The 23,995-nt window shown below is 46.9% G+C and overlaps 2 protein-coding genes and 1 long non-coding RNA gene across 9 annotated transcripts; 2 read left to right on the forward strand and 1 right to left on the reverse strand.

Moving 5' to 3' along the window:
• The first annotated feature begins 1,744 nt into the window (after positions 1 to 1,744).
• Positions 1,745 to 9,292, forward strand: ING4 (inhibitor of growth family member 4). Of its 7 annotated transcripts, none has more exons than XM_008144835.3 (8): positions 1,745 to 1,837; positions 5,279 to 5,350; positions 7,047 to 7,213; positions 7,390 to 7,504; positions 7,669 to 7,777; positions 8,068 to 8,215; positions 8,464 to 8,525; positions 8,645 to 9,292. In XM_008144835.3, exons 1-8 carry the CDS (start codon positions 1,801 to 1,803, stop codon positions 8,682 to 8,684), a joined length of 750 nt encoding a protein of 249 aa, XP_008143057.2. In that variant the 5' UTR covers positions 1,745 to 1,800; the 3' UTR covers positions 8,685 to 9,292. The 7 variants fall into 7 exon arrangements, with proteins under 7 accessions (XP_008143057.2, XP_054575325.1, XP_054575327.1 ...); XM_054719350.1 differs by having other exon boundaries at positions 8,071 to 8,215; XM_054719352.1 differs by having other exon boundaries at positions 7,669 to 7,769; positions 8,177 to 8,215.
• A 486-nt stretch (positions 9,293 to 9,778) lies between these two features.
• Positions 9,779 to 14,876, reverse strand: LOC129149833 (uncharacterized). Its single transcript, XR_008556652.1, has 4 exons — positions 14,858 to 14,876; positions 14,290 to 14,358; positions 13,382 to 13,481; positions 9,779 to 9,993 (listed from the first exon to the last, which is right to left on the reverse strand). It is a non-coding gene; the product is annotated as an uncharacterized LOC129149833 (long non-coding RNA).
• Positions 14,877 to 14,959: 83 nt separating this feature from the next.
• ACRBP (acrosin binding protein) lies at positions 14,960 to 23,519 on the forward strand. The gene is made up of 10 exons (XM_008144834.3): positions 14,960 to 15,098; positions 15,404 to 15,619; positions 15,790 to 15,884; positions 16,573 to 16,690; positions 17,285 to 17,795; positions 18,266 to 18,398; positions 20,856 to 21,035; positions 21,155 to 21,322; positions 22,508 to 22,591; positions 23,176 to 23,519. The coding sequence occupies exons 1-10, from the start codon at positions 15,056 to 15,058 to the stop codon at positions 23,296 to 23,298; spliced, it is 1,671 nt and encodes a 556-aa protein (XP_008143056.2). The 5' UTR covers positions 14,960 to 15,055; the 3' UTR covers positions 23,299 to 23,519.
• The last annotated feature ends 476 nt before the right edge of the window (positions 23,520 to 23,995 follow it).

Raw genomic sequence — 23,995 nt, forward strand, 5'->3', positions numbered from 1 at the left:
TGGCTCTCCCCATCCCGTCCACTCTAAAAAAAAAAAAAAAAAAATCAATGGAAAAATATCCTTGAGTGCAGATTTAAAAACCCCCAAAAAACCTTTAAGCACTGAAAGTGTTGTGACAAAGTTCCCACACCTGATAACATGGCTATCCTCTGAGACTGCTAGACAACGGTGGTCATTACCCAATGGCGTGAGATACTCTCGAGTCCGCAGGCCGACGCTCTATCCACTGAGCCAAACCAGTTTGGCGTGAGATACTCAATGAAATGTTACTTAATTTATGGTTCAATCTTTCGTGTGGGTATCCAAGGTAGTCTCCGTCTGTGGTGTGACATAATGCATATCACATGACCAAATATGCCAATATTTGTTAGCTTCCTGAGTATTAACTGCTACCCCCCGCCCCCCGCCCCAGCTCTCACCAACAGTTGAAAAGACCTTCATATCCCTACCTTCATCACAGGTATTAGAACCAGAATCTACTTTTTAAAAAATGATATGCTCGACTTGGCAACAACTCTATGAAGTGAGTACTGTTGTTCTCTTAAGAAAGGAAATAGGCACAGAGCTTAAATTACTTGTCCAGGGGCATGGCACTTCAGAGTGAAGTCTGGGTTCAATTGCCACGTCTTACCACATGCTCAGTAGTGAATGTGGGGTTTCACCTAATACTTCTTCACATATTTTGGTCTAAATGATGTGGTTGAAAACCTGTCTCATTAAAAACCTACTATGTAACATTGATAATCACCAATGTGTGAGTTAGGAGTGACAATGATCTCCAAAACATTGTCTTACTAACATCACCATTAGGTTATGGATTTTGAGTTCTGTTTCACTAGTGTGGTGGCAGCCCGTCATGCACTTGATTGCTTTCCATGCTGATGAAAAGCATAGTTTTCATTGTACTGTAGTTGAGTAGGGTGATAGCTGGCGTCTAATTGGCCCAGTTGTGACAGCTCCCTGTTCCAATCTTTTCAGAATCCTGGTGCTAGTTTACATCATATATAAACTCGAATAAAAAGGGAGACAAAAACAAGAGGGGAAGGTCATTTTATGTGAGAATGTATTTGAATGTAAAATAGACAAGAATCCTGACAAAAAGTGTCGATAATTATAGATTTATTGTGAGGATTATAGATTTACTCGTATGTATAAGCAAAGTTGATACGCAATCTACTTTTTCCATGTTAAAAAATAACCCTGGTGAGTTGGTATTCGTCTGAGTGAACACACATGCCGACGTTTTAATGTCATAACACTCGATTTGCCTCCCCAACTTCCTTAGGAAACTAGCAACCTTAGAGAAAGTTCTGACTCCGCTGGGATCAGCTCTAGTCACCAGATTTCTATTTTGCAAAAGGGATGAATGATCCCCCCAGGTGCTGGAAAGGGATATTTGTGAAAAATAATCCAAGAGACAGGTTTTGGTGGGTGGTTTTTGTTTGTTTTACCTCACGACCGCACATACCCGTCTTGGAGGGAGAAAAAAGTTCCGATAGGGGATGCAAAATGGCGATCTCCAGTGACGTCATGACTGCCACGGTCGGTCGCGTATCGGGGCTCAGTAAGGGCGGAAGCGGGCTCAAGCCGCTTCAAGGCGCCTCTGCGGGCGGTCCTGGATACTTACGCCAAAGGACGAGTGTGGACCCCGGGCGGGTGTGTGCCGGCGGGTGATTTACTAAGGGCGGAAGTTCTTCTCTTAAGGGCGGAAGGGCCCAAACCCAAGAATAATAGCTTTGGCGTCTGTCGCGTTTCAGTCACTTCCGGGGTGGATCGGAAGTTGCTTTGTTTTGCTTCAAGATGGCTGCGGGGATGTATTTGGAACATTATCTGGACAGTAAGAGCAGTCTGGAGGAGGGGGTCAGGGGTCACAGAGTGGTGGGGCGGGGGTCGGGGCTGAGGAGATCTAAGGCCCCGAGGTCCCGGTGGTTAGGAGGTCACAGTTGTGAAGGGCTTCCGGGAGAGAAATATTGAAGGGTGTGAAGAAAGAGGGGGCGGGGCAGCAGGGTCGAACCCTGGCTTTTGGTGTAAGATGAGGGAGGGGCTGCGCGGTGGGGCTGAGGCTTGTGGCTTGAAGAGGAAATATTTGCTGGCCCCATCTTCAGGGTCTCCAACCTCTGGGCATATGTTTTCCTCAAAATCATTCCGAATCTTTCTTCCTTTTTGCAGAATATAAATCTGGTCGTTTTAGCATATCACTCTCTGCCATTTGGAGCAGCGACAAAGATCTCGAGGCCCCTCCGCTTAGTTCTTTCTCAGGAATGGCTTCTCGTGGGGATGGGGGGTTATGAGTGACCACTGTCAGATGATGAACTGGAAGCTTCTCTTCTTGGAGTGAAGATCCAATTCCCATCAAATGGAAATCTAGTGTTATATTTATTCCGTTTTTGTAATCCACCCCTTCACAAAGCCTGTCACCCTATGCGCTTACATTTGTCTTAGTGTTGGGAGTCATTCAACCATTCATTCATTGATTCATTTATTGAGGGTCTGCTATGGTTCAGACATAGTGGCAGGTACTGGGGATATAAAAAAAATGAATAAGACACCCCTTACCCTCAAGTGCTCATAGTCTAGTACTGTGGTCGGCAAAATCATTAGTCAACAGAGCCAAATATCAACAGTATGATTGAAATTTCTTTTGAGAGCCAAATTTTTTAAACTTAATATAGGTAGGTATATTGTTATTAACTTAATTAGGGTACGTGGTATTTTGTGGAAGAGCCACACTCAAGGGTCCAAAGAGCTGCAGTTTGCCAACCACGGGTGTAGTAGGAAACAGATTCTGCTAATAAATATAAAACAGTGTGGCAAGTGAAATAGTAAAAATACATTAAAAGGACACTTGGTAACAGTGGAGAAAGAGAAGCTAGTGATGTACTAGTAGAGACTTGAAGGTTGAGTATTTTGCCGTGTGGAAAGAGAACGGGAATTGCAGGTTGGGAAAAGCATCAGCAAAAGTGATGGGTTTGTGGCAAGGTTAGGGAAAAGTGAGGTCAAGAGTGTTTGATATATAAGACTCTAAGGCAGTGGTTCTCAACCTTCCTAATGCCTCGACCCTTTAATACAGTTCCTCATATTGTGGTGACCCCCAACCATAAAATTATTTTCGTTGCTACTTCAAAACGGTAATTTTGCTACTGTTATGAATCGTAATGTAAAATATCTGTGTTTTCCGATGGTCCCGTGACCCACAAGTTGAGAACCGTTAGCAGGGTCGCCTAAGACCATCGCGGGTCACCACAACATGAGGAACTGTATTAAAGGGTCGCGGCATTAGAAAGGTTGAGAACCACTGCTCTAAGGTGAAAGAATGGAAAGTGAGCCTGGAGAAAGAGGCAGGGCTACCAAGGTCTTTCAAAGCCAAGCTAAGAAATTTGCACTTTAGTGAGGAACCAAGAGATTTTTTTAAATGGAGTGATTTTTATAAAGGAAAACAACTGATATATGGTCAATTGGAGCATGATAGTCTTGGTAATAGGGAGATCAATTAGTGATAACAGTCCAGCTCAGAGATGACAGAAATATTTAGGAGTTAAATATGACAGGACTGACTGAATGAGTAAATGGTTAAGAGAGAAGGAAGGATCTAAGGTGACTTCTTTTTTTTTTTTTTTTTTTAAATATATTTTATTGATTTTTTTACAGAGAGGAAGAGAGAGGGATAGAGAGTTAGAAACATCGATGAGAGAGAAACATCGATCAGCTGCCTCTTGCACACCCCCCCACTGGGGATGTGCCCGCAACCAAGGCACATGCCCTTGACCGGAATCGAACCTGGGACCCTTGAGTCCGCAGGCCGACGCTCTATCCACTGAGCCAAACCGGTCTCGGCCTAAGGTGACTTCTTAATTCGCTGTTTGGAAAGTGAGATAGGTAGTATGTCATCAACAAGATATGAAATTTAGGAGTAACAGCAATATGTTTAATTCAATTTAGACTTAAGTATAGGAATGGTCGTCGTATCCACGAGAATGAATGAGCACGAGATCATTCAGAAAAAAACAAGTGAGAAAATGAGAAGGTTTGAGAGAAATCTCAAGAAAACATTAACATGTAAGGAACAGGCTTTGGAAACACCAGTGTGGGAATTACCAGTAAGTATATAAGAGATTCAGAATCCTAAGAGGAAGTAAGTTACTCAAAGGAGAGAAGATGGCACCAACTGCTGCAGACACATGTTTTGGGATAGGACTGATAACATCATTTGCTTTCATAAGTCATTGGTGACTTAAAGTAATCTCAGTAAACTGGTGGTAGCAGATCTGAAGTTATAGGTTAAAGCAGTGGAGGCATTTTAAAATTTGAAGTATAGTCATGCAAAGAGATTTTTCTTTTATAGGCGAGACTTAAGAATTCATGCATTTCTACAAGTATTTATTGAGGACCCTCATATGCAAACCATAGTTCTAAGCACTAGAGGAAAAGGAGAAGACAGGCATGTCCAGCCCTTCTGGAAGGCTGGGGAGACAGATATCAAAAAATACTGTAACTAATTACACAATTATTTAATGATAGTTGGGTAAGTGCAAAGAATAGAGAAAGAATAACTTGACAGCAAAATTCAGGCATTTACTTGAGTATGGGAGAGTCAGGTTTGAGCTGAATTTTGAAGAATAAACAGGAATTTAGCAGGCCGAGAGATAGGGTGGAGGTGGAATGAAAAAGACCAGGTGGTACATTCCAGGTACAGAGAGCAGCATGTAGGAAGCCAAGTGGCAGGAAGATTGCTGGCAAGTTCCAGGCAGTCAGAGAAGGCCAGTATAATCAGAGCAGAGAGCACAGAGGAGGACTGACATGAATTAAGGCTGGTGTGAGGTAAGCAAGGGTTAGAAAGTGCAGAACAGGACTAGGAATCGTGCTATAGGAAGTTACTGTTGGGTAAGTGACTTGATCAGATTTGCATTTTTTAAAGGAACAGTCTGGCTACTATATGGAGAAGATTGGAAGTGAGTATGTGATGAGTAGTGGAGGATACCAGGAGGATATTTGTACGTTGAGAGCAAGGAGCTTGGAGGCAGAAATTGAAAATAAGGGAAAGGGAAGAACTAATTTGTAGAGTAAGTCACTGAAGGGGGAAGGGGTTGGAAAGCTGTGCAGAGATGGAGAGGTTAGTTGTAGAGAGAGGCAGACATAGCCTCTTCTGAGGAAGGAGTGATGAATGCTGTCCCAGAGCCAATGGTTCAAAGGAGGGAAATTTGAGTACTGTTGTGCACTTTAAAAACAGCTATAAGGCCTATGAAGTCCAGTGCGTCTCAGTTACCCCTCTTCTTCCTAGGTATTGAAAACCTCCCCTTTGAACTCCAGAGAAACTTTCAGCTCATGAGAGACCTGGACCAAAGGACAGAGGGTACGTACAGAGTAAGGAGTCCATGTGAATATTGAGTGTATGTGGTTATTTCTTTTTCTGTTGTGTTACCCTGTCATCTGGTCTGATCTGAAGAACTCTGGCTTCTCTCTTTTTTACTCTCTTGCATTTCTTAAAATGAGAGTAATGATGATCTGCATTTCTATATCAGCCTTTCCATAACAAATGGAATATTGCAACAATGCCTCAAGAATTCAGAGATGCTATGTTCTTTATATCTTCCTCAAGAAGAATTCAACAAACTAAAAGCCCACTCTAGAATCATGTCTGTTCTCCATGTTTAATATATTTATAGGAAGGCGAGACTCTTTCTACTCCATTGTTAACGTTACTGTCACAAAATGCAGCGTGGCTTTGGACTGCAACTCACGTTGGTAGACAGGAGCTTTGCTGTGTCAGAAGTTCTTAAAGAGAGAGAAAGGAAAAAAGAAGAAAAAGCAGCAATTAACGTCAGGATCTCTACACTGTAGTCTTCAACCTTACAGAAGCACTAGATACCATCTGTGGCCTTCCTTGGAAGTTGAACAAGTTTGGCTGCATTGAGGCATTCACTGGGAGCCTGAGGCTACACTGCAGCAGTCAGGTTGGTCTCTTCAAAGTCAAAGGTGTCTGTTGGAGCTATCCCCCACACCTGCTGAAGGATATATAGGTCTTATCTTCCATTCTTATGAAACCATGCTCAAGAATGTAAAAGCTGATAATACCTAAAACTGTAACTTAAGTTATTCTGGGTAAGTTTACTCACGAAAAGGTGAACATCATCTGAAATCTGGATATACGCCCTTAAGAACTGCCTGCTGAATTCTGAGAACCAGCTTGCTCTCTTTGTAATACAGTTCCAACTCTCTCTCTGGCACAGAAAGGCCACTTGGAGGTTATCAAACTACATGCTTTTTCAGCTTCTTCCAAGGGCCTCGAAGAAGTGGGGCATAAGCATAGTATGTGCGCAGTCCTTCCTGTTCTCTGTTGCTGCACTGTTACAGTCATGCTTCTGTCTCTTTTTTGTCGGCATTTTTTGTATGAATCCTACCAAATATTAGGCAGTAGATACCTGTAGTCTATGTCTTGGGACATCACCAGCCTTCCAATATGAAAATGTTTGGAACAATATATGTAAGATAACAAACAGAAAAAAAGTGATGAGAACTATAAGCAAGTTGTAAATGATGAGCAAAAAAGGGTGGACAGTAAGAAGAATTGTTATGTCTCATTTTAAATGATGAGCTATAAATGCACAGACCTGGAAGCCAGCAGCAGCAGATAACCCAACCTTGTTTGCAGCACTTAGCGCTGTGGTGGCATATTTTTGTGACGAAAAACCGTAAAATTTTGGCTTTTAAGACAAAAATTCAAGAAACAGCAACAAGCTCTGCAAAGAAACATCTTCAGACAACAACAAAAACATAATTTGTATTAGTGCAGTATGCAAAGGATCCTCATTATGTTTCAATAATTTAAGTTCCAACTCTGATAACAAAATTTGCAGCACCTGAAGGCACCTTTAAAACAAATATTGTCGATTTGTATTACTTGAGTACATGGCACAGTATCTGTGAACACTCAGTACGTTTTAGTTCAAAGGTTATGGTCAATGGAAAAGGTCCAAGGAAGAAGAGGAAGAAGTGTGTATCACCTAGCTACTCAGGGGCCATTGTGACCAGGCCTCTCTCTGTTGTAGACCTGAAGGCTGAAATTGACAAGTTGGCCACTGAGTATATGAGTAGCGCCCGCAACCTGAGCTCCGAAGAAAAATTGGCCCTTCTCAAACAGATCCAGGAAGCCTATGGCAAGTGCAAGGAATTTGGTGACGACAAGGTGCAGCTTGCCATGCAGACCTATGAGATGGTATGGCCCTGTTCATGGCTCCCCACATACCTCCCATCTATTCCTCAGGGTCCTAGACCCCTCCTTCATCTGTGTTGGGATCTGTTTTGGGTCTGGGAGATGAATAAAATCTGCCTTAGCCTGTTTTCTTTCACTAGCACCAGCCTTGTACCTCTATCTTCTTCCTTTCCACCCAGGTGGACAAACACATTCGGCGGCTGGACACAGACCTGGCTCGTTTTGAGGCTGATTTGAAGGAGAAGCAGATTGAGTCAAGTGACTATGACAGCTCTTCCAGCAAAGGCAAAAAGAGTGAGGAGGGGGGTGGGCTCTCAGAAGCGGGTCGAGGATTCAGAGGCAGAAGAAGCCAGCTCTTCAGCTAGGAGGGAGGGGTACCAGGTTGGAAAGAGGAGGAAGAAGGAGGACTTAACCTGTCTTTCTGTCTCCCTGCCTTTTGCCTTTCTCCTCTCCCCTAGAAGGCCGAACTCAAAAGGAGAAGAAAGCTGCCCGTGCTCGGTCTAAAGGGAAAAACTCAGATGAAGAAGCCCCCAAGGCTGCCCAGAAGAAGTTAAAACTTGTACGCACGTGAGTGTATCTGGGAGCCAGATGACACCCTCTTCTCTCCCATGGCCCTACTCCCACCCTGCACTGCCCCTTGCCACTTTCTCTGTCCTCTTCATGGCTCCCATAGACCTCCCATCTATTCCTCAGGGTCCTAGACCCCTCCTTTCTTCTCCTTACCATTTTGTTATCTGCTGGACAGAGAGAAGCACCAAAATCACTTTCCCCACCAGGATCTCCTTCAACCACCTCTGCGTCTCAAGTAGTAGCTTCCCTTCCCGCAGATGACACTTGCTTTTCCTCTTGGTATACAGAAGTCCTGAGTATGGGATGCCCTCAGTGACCTTTGGCAGTGTCCACCCCTCTGATGTGCTGGATATGCCTGTGGATCCCAACGAACCCACCTATTGCCTTTGTCACCAGGTCTCCTATGGAGAGATGATTGGCTGTGACAATCCTGATGTGAGAACAATTTTGCCTCAGGATGGCGGGTTCTGGGGACATGAGGTAGAAACAAGAGGGGATGAAATGGTTGAATAGTGGGACATCAGGATAGGAAGAAGGTGGTTGGAGTTTTGGGCCTTGGGACCTCTAAGAATTATTCAAAGGAATGGGATAGGGGAATACTCGTAAGGAATTTATGAAGGGGGGGCTTCTTTTTTCCCTCTGTCCCACCCTGCCTTGACTTCTGCTGCTTCCATCTTTTCTAGTGTTCCATCGAGTGGTTCCACTTTGCCTGTGTGGGGCTGACAACCAAGCCTCGGGGGAAATGGTGAGTGAGAGAGTTGTGGTAGGAGCTGGACTGCCCCTACGCTGAATGGCAAGAGGGCATTCTCCCTTTCACTCACTTTCTCCCTCCCCTTCTCTATCATGTTCTATTTATTTCTTTAGGTTTTGCCCACGCTGTTCCCAAGAACGGAAGAAGAAATAGATAAGGGCTTTGAATTCTGACATAGTTTCTTCCACATCCCCTGACCTGGGCTAGTGGGGAGAGGAATGCCTGTGCTGGGCCAGAGGGTTCAGGGAGAAGTGAGTGGTGCAGTGTTGTCATCCTTTCTCCTCCCCTGTCCCCACTACTGGTGCTGAGGCTGCATTCAAATCCTGGTAGAGAGGAATTCCGTAGCCACTAAGGGTATATGCTCTCATCCAGCCCTCCCCCTTCAGAAGGAAGTGGTCTTGCCCACTGTCCTTTGCCTCCATGCTGAGGTAGGTGCTGTATTTCCAAGGGATGGTCCTCTTTACTCCCCTGGCTTTGTATTTAAGGACTGGGGCAATAGCATGGGGGCACTCCCCCAACCCTCCTGATTCCCTCCACCCTGTGAGGGGCTGTGGTATAATAAACTTTCATTGTTATCTTCCTTTTTCCATGGTGGGGGCTCCCCCAGCTTATCTGGGCTGTAGCCCTAGTTGAAGGGCCACCCCTCCCTCTGTGCCAAGAGGCTTTGTCCTGGCCTTGTGAATGGGAGAGGGGGCAAGGTGGAATGCAAAGAAGCCACATGTAAAGGAACTTGGGTAGGTGAATAAAAGCTATACCCATTGGCCTGCTGTGTTTTTTATAAAGATACCATTTTAGTATATGTGCTAAGCATTTTTTATTTTTATTTTTTTTACTTTTGCATTTCTGGGTTGGATAAGAGGTGGGAGGATGACATGCCAAAAATCAAGACAAAACAGGGAACCAGAAGGGCACCAGAATCCACAACTTCTCAACTTGGAAAGGACAAAGCTGACTGGCTGGGTGGGGGGTGTCTCAGACCAGGGTTTTCCACTGGGAAACCACTTCCCTATACTGAGCTCCCCCACGCCTGACCCTTACTCTTCGTTTCTCCTTTCGGCTCATATCTTACCTGGAGAATTCCTCTCTGGTTCCTATCCAGGTAGGCCCTGACTTTGTTTTGTACATTCCATGTCTGCCACCCCAGAACCCTGCCTATACTCATATTTAGACCTGGCTACCTAATTGGGCAATTTGTTTCTTTCTTTTTTTTTTTTTTTAATATATTTTATTGATTTTTTACAGAGAGGAAGGGAGAGAGACAGAGAGTTAGAAACATCGATGAGAGAGAAACATCAATCAGCTGCCTCCTGCACACCCCCCTCCGGGGATGTGCCCGCAACCAAGGTACATGCCCCTGACCGGAATCGAACCTGGGACCCTTCAGTCCGCAGTTCAACGCTCTATCCACTGAGCCAAACCGGCTTCAGCTGGGCAATTTGTTTCTTAAAGCAGGTTTCCGCATCTGAAAAAGAGAGATAATAGTATCCAGTATGGGATTACCTTGAAAAAGAAATAAGGTGATGTACTTAAAGAACTACATAGGATAGCCTGGCTGGCATGGTTCAGTGGTTGAGTTGAGCATCGACCTATGAACTAGGAGGTCACAGTTCAATTCCTGGTTATGAGCTGGGTCCCCTGTGGGGCATGTGTAGGAGGCAGCCAATTAATGATTCTGTCTCATTATTGATGTTTCTGTCTCTCCCTCTCCCTTCTCTGAAGTCAATAAAAATACATTTTTAAAAAGACAACACAGGGCCTACCTCATCAAAGGTAATAAAAAAAACTCCCAACAAATAAAAGTCCTGGACTGGGTGGCTTCACAGGTGAATTTTATCAAAATTCAAAGGAGAACTAAGACCTATAATTCTCAAACTAATTCAAAAAATTCAAGAGGATGGAAGACTCCCAAGCTTATTTTATGAGGCCAACATTATCCTAATTCCAAAACCAGATAAAGACACTACGAAGAAAAAATTATAGGCCAATATCCCTGATTAACATAGATGCTAAAATTCTCAACAAAATATTAGCAAACCAGATCCAGCAATACATTAAAAAAGATCATACACCATGATCAAGTGGGATTATTCCAGGGATGCAAGGCTCATACAGTATCTGTAAGTCAATAAGCATGATACACCACCTAAACAAAATGAAGGGTAATAATTACATGATAATTAATAATTATATTAATAGATGCAGAAAATGCATTTGATAAAATCCAGAACATTTATTTTTAAATCATTGCTGAAAGTATGTATGTCCCCTACCCACCCACCCAATTAACCCCTTCTAACCTGCCTCCACCCCTTCCCCAGGCCTTCACCACCCTATTGTCTGTGTCCATGGGTTATGGATGTGTGCATACAAGTTCTTTGGTTGATCTCTTCCCACCCACCTTCCCTCAGATTCCAGTCTGTTCCCTGCTTCTTTCTCTGGATCTATTTTGTTCATCAATTTATTTTGTTCATTAGATTCCACATGTAAGTGAGATCATGTGATACTTGTCTGTCTCTGACTGGCTTATTTTGCTTAGCATAATACTCTCCAGGTCCCTCCATGCTGTCTCAAAGAGTAAGTGCTCCTTCTTTTTTACTGCTGCTTGGCATTCCATGGTGTAAATGTACCACAGCTTTTTTATCCACTCATCTACTGATGGGCACTTGGGCTGTTTCCAGATCTTAGCTATTGTAAATTGCACTGCTATGAACATAGAGGTGCATACATTCTTTATGATTGGTGTTTCAAGTCTCTTAGGATATATTCCTAGATGTGGGATCATTGGGTCAAAAGGCAGCTTCATATTTAATTTTTTGGGGAAACTCCATACTGTTTTCCATATTGGCTGCACCCATTTATGATATGAACTCTTGACAAAGTGGAAATAGAGGAAACATACCTCAATATAATAAAGGCCCTATATGACAAACCCAGAGCCAACATCATACTCAATGGGCAAAAACTAAGATCAGGAGCAAGACAGGGATATTGGCTTTCACCAATCTCATTCAACTTAATATTGGAAGTCCTAGCTACAGTGATCAGACAAGAAGGACAGGAGTGGGCTGGAAGAGGTTAAGGGGGGCGTGGGGTGGGAGGAGGACCTATGTGATACTTTCAACAATAAAGATTAAAAGGGAAAAACACGCACACAGAAAATCACAAAAGAAGGGAAAAAAGGCATCCAAATTGGCAAGGTAGAAATAAAACATTATTTACAGATGACATGATACTGTATATAGAGAACCATAAAGATTCCACCAAAACACTACTAGAACTGAAATGAATTCAGTAAAGTAGCAGAATACAAAATAACTATCCAGAAATTGGTTGCATTTTTATACACCAAAAATGAACAGAAAGAAAAACTAAGAAAACGAGCCCATTTGTAATTACATTCAAAAAACAACAATACCCAAACACTAGGAATAAACTTAACCAAGGATGTAAAAGACCTATACTTGGAAAATTGTAAGACATTGAAGAAAGAAATTGAAGAAGATAAAAATAAATATGGAAGCATGTACCATGTTCATGAATAGAAAGAACATCACTAAAACATCTAGGCTACCCAAAGCAATCTACAGAGTCAACACAATTTCTATTAAGATACCAATGGTGTATATCGCAGAACTAAAATTAATATGAAACCACAAAAGAACCCGAATAGCAACAGCAATCTGGAGAAAGAACAAAGTTGGAGGAATCACACTACCTGATATCAAAGTATACTACAAAGCCATAGTAATCGAAACAGCATGTTACTTTAAAAAAAAAATAACAGTTAAGCCCGGCCAGTGTGGCTCAGTTTGTTGAGCATGGTCCCATGCACCAGGTGGTCACTGGTTCAATTCCAGCTCAGGGCACATGCCCAGGTTGTGGGTTCAGTCCCAAGTAGGGGGGATGCAGTAAAATTTTGAACATTTAATGTAGCAATATTGTTTGTGATATATCTCCTTGGGCAAAGGAAACAAAAGAAAAAAGCAAATGGGACCACATCAAACTAAAAAGGTTTTGCACAGCAAAGGAAGCCATCAACAAAATAAAAAGACAACCCACTGAATGGAGAACATATTCACCAATAAGGGGACATACAGATGGCCAATAGACATATGAAAAGATGCTCAATGTCACTAATAATCAAGAAATGCAAAAAAAAAAAAAAGAAATGCAAATGAAAAACTGGAGATAGCACCTCACACCTGTCAAATGGCTGTCATCAATAAATCAACAAACAACAAGTGTTGGCAAGGATGTGGAGAAAAGAGAACCCTTGTTCATTGTTGGTGGGAATGCCAATTCATGCTGCCACTGTGGATACAGTAGGGAGTTTCCTCGAAAAATAAAATGGAACTGTCTTATGACCCAGTGATTCCACTTCTGAGAATATATCTGAAGGAACCTGAAACACTAATTCGAAAATACATATGCACCCCTGTGTTCACTGTAGCATTATTTACAATAGCTAAGATTTGGAAGCAGCCCAAGTGCCCATCCGTGGATGAGTAGATAAAGTAGCTGTGGCACATTTACACAATGTAATACTATTTGGCCATAAAAAACAAGGGAATCTTGCCCTGGCTGGTGGTGTTAAGTGGTTAGAGCATCGGTCCACGCACGGAAGGGTCTTGGGTTCAGTTCCTGGTCAAGGACATGTACCTGGGTTGCTAGTTCACTCCCCACTCCCCTGGTCTGGGCCCATTCGTGAGGCAACCAATTGATGTGTCTCACATCAATATTTTCCTTCCTTCCTCCCCGTCCCTTCCTTCCTCCTTTCACTCTCTCTGAAAAGCAATGGAAAAAATATCCTCTGGTAAAGATTAACAAAAGAAAAAAGAAGGAAATCTTACCTTTTGCGACAGCATGGATGGACCTGGAGAGTATTATGCTAAGTGAAATCAGCCAGTTAGAGAAAGACAAATGCCATATGATCTCACTTATATGTAGAATCTAATGAACAAAATAAACAATAAATAAACAAAAAATTGAAACAGACTTATAGATACAGAGTTCAGACTGACAGCTGTCAGAGGGAAGGGGGTTGGGGGCTGGATGAAAAAGTCAGGCAAGGGGATTAAGGGGAGAAAAAGGCAGACGACAGTATGGTAATTACAAGAGGGAAAAGGGGTGCAGAAGGTAGAGAGTAAAGGGTGGGTAAATGGTGACGAAAAGAGACTTAACTTGGGGTAGTGAACACACAATACAATATACAGGAGATGTATCATAGAACTATATACTTGGAACCTATTTAATTTTGTTAAACAACTAGAGGCCCGATATATGAAGATTCCTTCCCCTGGCTGCTGGCACCGCCTTTGCTCCAGCCAGAGCTGCCTTTCTGCCTTCGCTCTGGCCTGGAGACACCTTTACACCTTCCCGTGCTGCCCAGAGGCCTGGATCGGCTGGGGCGGTGCAGAACACCTGCATCATTGCCATGGTGACAACACAAGCATCCTGCCCCTGGCCGCTTGGCACCTGTGTATGCAAATTAACCCACCATCTTTTTATTTTTTAAAAATATATTTTGATTTTTTACAGAGAGGAAGGGAGAGGGATAGCGAGTTAGAAACATCGATGAGAGAGAAACATCAATCAGCTGCCTCCTGCACACCTCCTACTGGGGATGTGCCCACAACCAAGGTACATGCCCTTGACCAGAATCAAACCTGGGACCTTTGAGTCCGCAGGCTGATACTCTATCCACTGAGCCACACCAGTTAGGGCCCGCCATCTTTGTTGGGTTAATTTGCTTACTCACTCCTGATTGGCTGGTGGGTGTTGCGAAGGTACAGTCAATTTGCATCTTTATTTTAGTGTAGCTGTCATCCTAATAAATTCATTAAAAAAAATTTTAAAGATATTTGGGAAAAAAACACCGATTTTCTTCTAAGACCAAGATAAGCACAATCTCTCAGACATTAGACGTCAACAGCCTGTTGGGCAGTCCAGTTTCATTTGTTCATTTTCCTGCCATTTACTGAATGCCGGCCATTGTCAGAAGAGTAAGCTATGCCATCCCTGCCATCCAAAGCCCACAGTCCAGGAAGGAAAACCAGACATGTAAACAAACAATGGCAATAATATGTTGGAAGTGCATACTGCAATAACAGTGAACATGAAACCTACAGCAACATACAGGAGAATGTTCTCCCTTAGTAACCTTCTGGAGACATTTTATATTCATTCCTGTGGACAGGGATTTTTTTACTCACGGATATAGCTCAGGCACCTAAAGGAAAATGCCTCGCACCTATAATTAGTAGATGCCTAATAAATATTTGGTTTTGTGCTAAAAAAAAAAAAAAAGATTACAGCGTCAGTGGTACCTTAATCATTATCCTCTCGAACTGGAATTGGACATGTGAGGACTCCTACGTCAGTTTCGGAGGCCCGCCCCCGGGCATTTGTGACGTCAGAGCCGCCCCTCCGCTCCAGGTCTGCGGGCCCGCACCCGCCGGCTCTCTCTGGCTTGGCCCGTTAGAGGCCGCTTTGGTCCAGGGAACGCGGGAGGATTGTCTGGGGCCATGAGGAAGCTCGGTGCTGGCTTCCTTCTCTCACTCCTGAAGGGTGAGGGGTTCCCACCTCCCAGTCTCTCCCTCCCGGCCAGGTCCTCCGCCCCCCGCCCCCCAGGACCCTTCCTTTACTGATTCGGAAACGTTTCTCACGGTGGACGCGCCCCGTCGCTTCTGACCTGATCTCCTCCCCATCTCCCCAGGGCTCACCTTTGCCTCTGTCCCTGGCATCCCCACCGACCAGACACCCCCGATCCTAATTCGCACGGGGCTCCGCTGGCCAGCGTGGGTCCATCCCGGGCCAGGAGCGGGTTCTGGAGTTCGGTCCGTCCACCCATCCGTCTGTTCCCCGCCCCGCAGTGCTGCTCTTGCCTCCAGCTGCCCCAGGCGAGGATTCAGTTCCGACCTCCACTCCCGGGAGCCCTCTCTCTCCCGCCGAATACGAACACTTCTTCGCACTGCTGACCCCCACCTGGAAGGCAGAGACCACCTGCCGGCTGAGAGCTACCCACGGCTGCCGGAACCCCACCCTTGTCCAGCTGGACCAATACGAGAACCACGGCTTGGTGCCCGACGGTGAGGGCCCGCCTCCTGGGGCAGATCTGTGCGCCTTGGAGACTGGGAAGGGTAGGGCTGGCCTCTGACCCTGCGCCCATATTCTCCACTCTCCAGACCCAAGGCGCCCACCGCCCTCAGGAGGGAGGTGCCCCTGTGTGTTCACCTTCTGCACCCCTGCCCCTTCCCAGGTGCTGTGTGCTCCGACCTCCCTTACGCCTCCTGGTTTGAGTCCTTCTGCCAGTTTACTCAGTACCGTTGCTCCAACCACGTCTACTATGCCAAGGTGAGTCCCAGGACAAAGGTGGGTCTGGTGTCGCAGGACAAAGGGAGAGGCAGTGGCAGTAAGAAGCTGAGGAGGGCCATCCTTAGGGCTTTCTTCCCTGCCACTTTGCCAATCACTTACCCAGATTATGTATGAATGCAGACTCCCTTTGGGCATTCAGAACACTCCTGTTACTGCAAGAAAAGGAGGGAAGAGGCAAAAAGATAAGCCCTTCCATTTCTTCTAACAGTCAGTGATTCATTCAAATCAGACATTAAAGACCAAAGGCCGGGTTGTGTCCAAGACATGGAGTTTTATCTTGCAGGGGAACCCTTTCTCAGGTCTAGAGGGTTCCACCAGGGACCATGTGCCTTCATCCCTGCCCAGGAACTGTGAGAGAGGAGGCATCCTGGAAGAGGGACTGAGGAGTAAGTTGGGGTAAGGCCGTGGTCGGCAAACTGCGGCTCGCGAGCCACATGCAGCTCTTTGGCCCCTGAGTGTGGCTCTTCCACAAAATACCACGGCCTGGGCGAGTCTATTTTGAAGTAGTGGGGTTAGAAGAAGTTTAAGTTTAAAAAAATTGGCTCTCAAAAGAATTTTCAATCGTTGTACTGTTGATATTTGGCTCTGTTGACTAATGAGTTTGCCGACCACTGGGGTAAGGCATTCCTGTGGCAAAGGCATCCCCACATCCCTTCTCTTCTTGCAGAGGGTCCGATGCTCCCAGCCAGTCTCAATTCTCTCACCTAACACTGGCAAGGAGATAGACTCTTCTACTGAAGCACAGCCCACCACAATGACCTCCCCCATGTCATCCCTCAACACAGGTGAGACCCTCCCAACCTAGGAGACTACCAGCAACTCCTATAAATCCCAGAGCCCGGGATGTAAGGCCTCCGTGGTAGGGATACGGGAAGAATGTTGAGAAAGGGTGGGAGATGGACACAGGCAGCTCTTTACATAATGAAGAAACTGCTTTTTAGGAATACAAGTTAGAGCTGTCCTGTCTCAGAATATATTCTGGCATTACTTCCAAGTCTGCCCCGACTCCATTTTTCCTAGCTCCCCAAAACATTCCTGGGACTTTTGTAAGCTAACATCTTCAGTCTAGAGAGAATTAGTTGCCAACTATTCAGAATATGTGTTATTTCCTAAGTGAGAGGAACAACAGGTAGAATTTGAGTTGGCGGTTAAGAGGGGCACTGGTAGGGAGGTGGAAAGGTAACAAACCACCAACTCCACAATCACCATGGTAATATTATTTTGATATTTGTATTATTTTCTGTGTCACCTATACTTGACTGTGTGAGTAATTTGGATTGCGGCTGCTTTCTTCTGTCTTGGTGTTTATGTGTGTGTCCCTCTGAACAAAAACACTCAGAGGCCAGAAAGCTGACTGTCCCTCCCAAACTCTGCTGCAGCCACAGAACGGCAGGCCTTCCAGCCCTGGCCCGAATTGCTCAAGAACAACGTGGAGGAGCTGCTGCAAGCCTCCATGTCCCTGGGAGGCCCAGAGCAAGCGTCAGAGCACAAGCAGGATCAAGGGCAGGAGCAAGGACAAAAACAAAAACAGGAGGAAGAGCAGGAGCAGGAGGAACAGGAGGAGGAGGAAGAAGAGGAGGAGGAGGAGGAGGAGGAGGAAGAGGAGGAGCAGAATGAGGAGGAGGAGGAGGGAGAGGAGGGGGAGGGGAAGCAGGCCCAAGGACTGGGGATAGGGGAGAGACTGCATGCCATGTATGGGCTGCAGACAGACTCAGAGCCCAAGCACCAGGCTGGTTTATCTTCCAACCCTCTGTCCTTCACTGCCCGGGTGCGGGAAGTGAAGTCTACGCCTATGATGATGGAGGAGCTCATTCAATCTGCCCAGGAAATGGATGAAATGAGGGGTGTGTTTGAGGAAGACTCTGCTTGGAGAAGCCAAAACTCTGGCAGGTACAGGAAATTCTGACTCCTCTACTGGCCCTACCTTTCCTGCTGCCATCTTTGGGAATGAGAAGCCCACTTTCCAACTTTGACCTCTAGACCCACTCAGACCTGCTTGGGCTTCAGGCGCACCTAGTAACCGCCTGCCTCACCTGTTCTGCGGCCATCATTGGTTTAAGTCCTGCCTTAGATGCCTGTTTCCTACGTGGCTCATTCCTAGTGGAGTGAGTCTTGTACCTGGAGTTGCCAGGCTTGAGTTCTGGTCTTGTTTATGGCCTTGATAGACATTGCAATTTTGAGGAAGTTACTTCCCCTTTCTGAACCTCAGTTCCTCATTTTTAAAAGGAGGCAGTTGGTCCAGAGGCCTCTAAGGCCCCATCCAGCATGCTGAACGTGTGTGACCAAGAACAGAGTCTGAGGGGAAGGAAAGAGAATGGCTATAGCTTTCTTCCCCACCAACCAGGTCTGTCTCCTTGCAGCCTCTTGCAGCTGCCCCACGTGGAGGCCTTACTGGTGATGTGCTATTCCATTGTGGAGAACACCTGCATCATGACCCCCACAGCCAGGGCCTGGCGGCACTTGGAGGATGAGATCCTTGGTTTCGGGAAGACGGTAGGCCCAGCGTGCTGTTTAATGAATACGTGCTCACTGGGCATCCTCTGGGCCTGGCTCTATTAGGCCTTGGGAGTGGGGGGATGAACAGGGATACAGACAGCATGAGGCATCACTGGAGAGGTCCTCTTCCAGTGGGAATCCCTTCTTTGGAAGGACATTTCCAGCCCACCTTAAAGGAGGAAAGCTCAAGACTAGTCAGGAATCCATTCCAATTCAGACTTCATTCATTTTTTAAAAATATTTTTTTATTTATTTCAGAGAGGAAAAGGGAGGGAAAGAGAGATAGAAACATCAATGATGAGAGAATCATCAACTAGCTGCCTCCTGCAGGCCCCCTACTGGGGACCGAGCCCACAACCCAGGCATGTGCCTTTGACCAGAATCAAACCCAGGACCCTTCAGTCCACAGGCTAACGCTCTGTCCACTGAGCCAAACCGGCTAGGGTCAGAATTCATTCTTCAGATCTTTGAGTTGTTAGGCTTTAGTCATCTCCTCATCCAGTTAACCATCTTCAAACCTTGGCTTTACCTTAAATGCAGCTCTCCTTTCCAAATGGGCATAGAAGCCATTCCAGGGATCTGTAGAGAAATTCCAGTCTCCATGTGTTCTCACCACCCAGCAAGTCCTATTCCCAGGAAAATACCCTTTAGGTCTTTATTTATTTTTTTTAAATATATTTTATTGATTTCCACAGAGAGGAAGGGAGAGGGATAGAGAGCTAGAAACATCGACCAGCTGCCTCCTGCACACCCCCCAACGAGGATGTGTCCGCAACCAATGTACATGCCCTTGACCGGAATCGAACCTGGGACCTTTCAGTCCGCAGACCGATGCTCTATCCACTGAGCCAAACCGGTTTCGGCAAAATACCCTTTAGGTTTTTAAATAATACAAGTTAGCAAACATCTGTTGGGAGTTGGTATGCCATCTAGTCATCCATTTGTTCAACAAATATTGACTGGTCACCAACTCTGAACAGGTATTTGAGATGTTATCGATGAGCACGATAGGTCTAATCATCGTGGGGCTCTTGAAGTCCTAGTGGGAGAGGCAGATGAGGAAACAGGCAGAACAGTGTGACAGGAGAAACGCTGTAATGGATAAATACAAAGTGTAGAGAGAGCGGAGGCGGATAACTGTCTGTGTTTGGGAAGATCAGAAAATGCTTCTTAGAGGAACTGATGTTTAGAGAAAGAAAATTAACCCGGCCAAAGAAAGGACTTGGTAGAAGCTTCCTGCTAGAGGGAATAGCATGTGCAAAATCTGTGAGGCAAGAAAGAGATTTCATAACGGACAAAGAATGAGCACATTGCTCCTGCCCTTAAAGAACCTGGAGCCCACGGAGGACTCAGCAGCATTACAAAAGGAGTATGGCAGGTGTTGGAGAGAGGTTTTTAAGTGTAGGCGGTTCAGGAGTCGTGGAGAGCCCACTGGATTTTAGGGCCTGATTCAGGGAACAGTAAGGAGCCCATTTTTGCCTGGAGGAAAGCAGTAGAGGGGATAGAGCCAAAGAAATAGTAAGGGTCATAACATGAAAAATCCCAGGTGGCAGTCTGAAGCATTTGTATTTAATTTGGTAGGGAAAGGGAATTCAGTAATCATTTTTTGGTGAGAGGCATGACTATGCCTCCCTTATGAGCTGTTGTGCAGAGTAAACAAGGGGATTTTTTGCACCACGGTGTGCTGGACCCATGGGTGGAGAAGGAGGAGGATGGGGTTGACTGCGGATTTCCTGAGAAGACCGAGGGAGCTCAGTCAGGGCCAAGAATCTAGCTAGGAGATGGGTAGATCCACTCTAAAGAACGTCTTCCAGGAACTCGGAGGTTTAAACCTAAGTCGAGCATAGGTTTTGAAGTTAGGAGGACTGGATCTCTGTCCCAACTCCACTGTTTGTGAGGCATGTGGTTTTGAACAAGTTAGCCTCACTAAGCTTGTTTCCTTGCTAGTCAAATGGAGATATTATGAGTACCTATGCTCGTGCCGGGCTCTTGTGAGAACTAAATGAGATGATAGCGTTTACTAGGTGCTTAGCCCTGTGTCGACCCTTTGTAACTATTAGCACTATCATTGGGAAAGACTAGAGAAACGGGGAAAGTTAGCAGTTCTATTCAGATAGTCTAAGTGAGAGGTGGTTGTAGGTCACCCGATGGTGGACAGCTGCCAGGCACCTGGCAATTGAGGATTTGGAGCTTGGGAAAGAGATCAGAACTGATGATAGAGATCTGGGTGTCACGTGCAGAGAGATGAGGATTACCTGGGAGTAGAGAAATCATCCAGGAGGAGGGTGAAGAAATAGAGTGCTGAGGCGAGGCCCTTGAGGAGCCCTTGGGGAGGGGGACAGGGAGAAAAGCTTTTGGAAGAGCCCGGATGCAAAGACATTGTGGGAGCTGCTCTGGAGGGCGGAGGTGTGGGACAGTCTCGGCCTTAGCCTCTTAACTACGTTCTTGCCTTAGGTCTGTGACAGCCTTGGGCGGCACCACCTCGATATCTGTCCCCTCTGTGCCTTCTGCTCCCTGAAGCTGGAGCAATGCCACTCGGAGGCCAACCTGCAGCGGCAGCAATGTGACGGTTCCCACAAAACACCCTTCATGAGCCCCTTCCTCTCATCCCAGAGCATGTCCATCGGCATCCAGGTACCTAGCTAACTGGGCAGCCTCAGTGGGGGAGGCCTCAGGCTCCGGACATCTATCCGGAAGGGAGATCTGCAGGGGGAGCAGGGGTTCACACCTCTCCCCTGTCCCCTCTGCCACAGGTGGGGACTGTAAAATCGGGCCGCTATTACGGGATGGATTTTTATGGCGGCCTTCGCCTGGATTTCTGGTGTGCCCTGCTAGCCACGAAGGGCTGTGAAGATACTCGAGTAGCTGGCTGGCTCCAGGCTGAGTTCCTTAGCTTCCAGGATGGGGATTTCCCCACCAAGGTCAGAGCCTTTCCCCAAAGCTCAACCCCACCACCCTCACCCCAATTCCTTCTGGTTGGTTGCTCCAGGCAGCCTTAGGATGTGGGAGGGGACTTGGGCCCCTGGCTTCTGAGAACCAGTCCTCACTAAACTGGCTGCCTCTCTTCAAGAGACCACACACACACACACACACACACACACACACACACACACACACACACACACACACACACGAGCAGGATTGTGTTTGGCAGAGAAGGTAGGATTTGGGAGTGGTGGGAGAGCAAGCACAGGACCGGGAGGCAGGAGACAGAGCTTCTGGTCCCAGCTCTGCCAGTTACCTGCCAAGGGGCTTTGGTCAGGTTACTTCCCACTCTGGGCCAAAGTTATACTCATCCCTACAACAAATGACTAGGTGATGGGTGAAGGGCCGCCCCTCCCCTGATCCAGTACTTCCCTGCCTCGGTCTGACAGTCTCCTTCCCTAACTTCCAGTGCTTTTCCTGCCCAATGGCATTATTGACCCCCTCCCTCTCCCCAAAGTTATCTCCTCTGTGGAACTACCTGTTGTACCTGAGAGCCAGGCCCCTCCTTTCTGTGGTTTAACAGGGGAAATCAAGACAATGAAAAGTAGGGGCAGCTTAAGAAAGGGCTGGTCACTGAGCTGAGGGGCCCCTGCCCAGACCTTCTCCCTGGGCCCCTAGATCTGGAAGAGGTCTCAGAGGTCTCTGCTGCATCCCTGGGTTTGCAGATGGGGAGGCGAGGTGCACAGAGGGAAGTGATTCAGCCGAGGTCGCACATTAGATTGTTCTACCCTCTCCCTCACTTGCCCATCACTAGAAGGCTCCCTGAGGCTGGCTCACTAATTGGCCCCCTTCCAATGTTCTGCACCCTTAGTGCCCCCTTCCTCATTCCCCATTCCTCAGCCATTTTACCAGCAACTGAACAAGAGGGAAGCCATTTCCCACGCTCCGGCTCCTGGCTTCTTCCCACTAACTGAACTATGACTGCGGGTGGGATGGGAAAGGCAGAGGGGACAAAGGCTTGTTCCTCAGAGAGGGACCCCCCCCCCCCAGTGTCGAAGGTCTGGTTCTGAAAGGTCACCCCCCTGCCCTTGGTTCTTTCGCCGCGGGCACTCTCTGGAGGGCTGGTGTCTCAAAAGGCTTCTGATATCTCCCCGCCTCCCCATCCCTGGCTCCTGGCTTAGATTTGTGACACAGACTATGTGCAGTACCCAAACTACTGTGCCTTCAAAAGCCAACAGTGTCTGATGAGGAACCGGGATCAGAAGGTGAGCTCGTCACCATGCCCCCCCCTCCTCCCATCAGCCCCTCTAAATCAGTCACTTTGGTTGGGTGTCCTTTCTGGGCCACACCCTAACCCCTGCTCCACCCAGCTGGGATGTGGAGAGCAGTTTCCTACTTGCCTCTCAGGGCAGAGGCCTCCACCAGAGCACTTGCTCTCCTCCACTCCCCCAGCCTTGGAGTCAGCAAGGTGCCCCAGCCAGAGGTGTCTGGCAGGAATGCTGCGGAGGAGAGGTGAGGGCCCTGAGGGCCCCACAGGAAGAACCTCAGCTGGGTTGGGAATTAGAGGTTGAGGTTGCAGTTTTGCTTTCTGCTCTTACTCACCAAGAAGTCTGGGATAAGTCACTTCCTCCCCCAGCCTCAGCCTCCTGATTTCTGAAAGGGGGAGGGGCCCCTTGGTGTCTCTGGCAGCTGGAAAAACCCACATCTGAGTTTCCTCCTTCCCTCTACTGCCCTGTGCCCATGCCTGCCTGCCTGCCTCTGGTTCTCGTGGGACTTCTGACACCTGCCCACCTCCACACCGCTGGCTCCTTGTTCTATAACTCTGTGTGTGTACCCGATCCCCGTGTAGGTGTCCCGCATGAGATGTCTGAAGAACGAGAGTTACAATATCTTGACCCCAGCCAAAAGCGAGGACCTTGTGCTTCGATGGAGCCAGGAGTTTAGCACCTTGACTCTAGGCCAAGCCGGATGAGCTGGGATTCTTCCTGTCTCCACCCCAGCCCAGACTGTCCACACTCTCCATTGCTTTCTTACTCCGTTTGTCATCAGTTTGCGTCCAGGCTGCCCCTTTTGTGTCTCTTACCTGGTCCCTACTCACGTTTTTCCTTGGGTCAGGGCAGGAGTCCCTGAAAGTGATGGGAACTCCACCCGCCTTAAAGGATGTCTTTGCATAAAGTGTTTATTTTCAACGTATGTGGCCTATTTTGGTTATGATCCTATCCTCAGCACTGCCACAGTGCCCCATGGGGATCAACTCGCCCACCCCCCCTTGCCCAGGGGCTTATGGATCCATCTATAGGAGAGATAATCTCATGGGAATGATGCTTAGGGAAGCAGCCATCTGCTGGGAGAAGAGGCCCTAAACATCAGGGAGTTGGATTAAAGAAGACCACAGCTGGGGCTCAGGGATCCTTGGGCCAGGAGGGCATGTGTGTCTTCATCTTGAACGATGTTCCTATCACTCCCTCTTCCTTCCTCTCTGAAATATATACACACACACAAATAGTACTGGAGGCTTGGTGCATGAAATTCGTGCACTCGGGGGAGAGGGGGTCTCTCAGCCCAGCCTGCGCCCTCTCGCAGTATGGGAGCCCTCAGGAGGGTGGCCTAAGCTGTCAGACAGACATCCTTAGCGCTGCCGGAGGCAGCCACGGCGGCTGCACTCGCCA

Source organism: Eptesicus fuscus, chromosome 7, assembly GCF_027574615.1.
Source record: "Eptesicus fuscus isolate TK198812 chromosome 7, DD_ASM_mEF_20220401, whole genome shotgun sequence".
Lineage (NCBI taxonomy): Eukaryota > Metazoa > Chordata > Mammalia > Chiroptera > Vespertilionidae > Eptesicus > Eptesicus fuscus.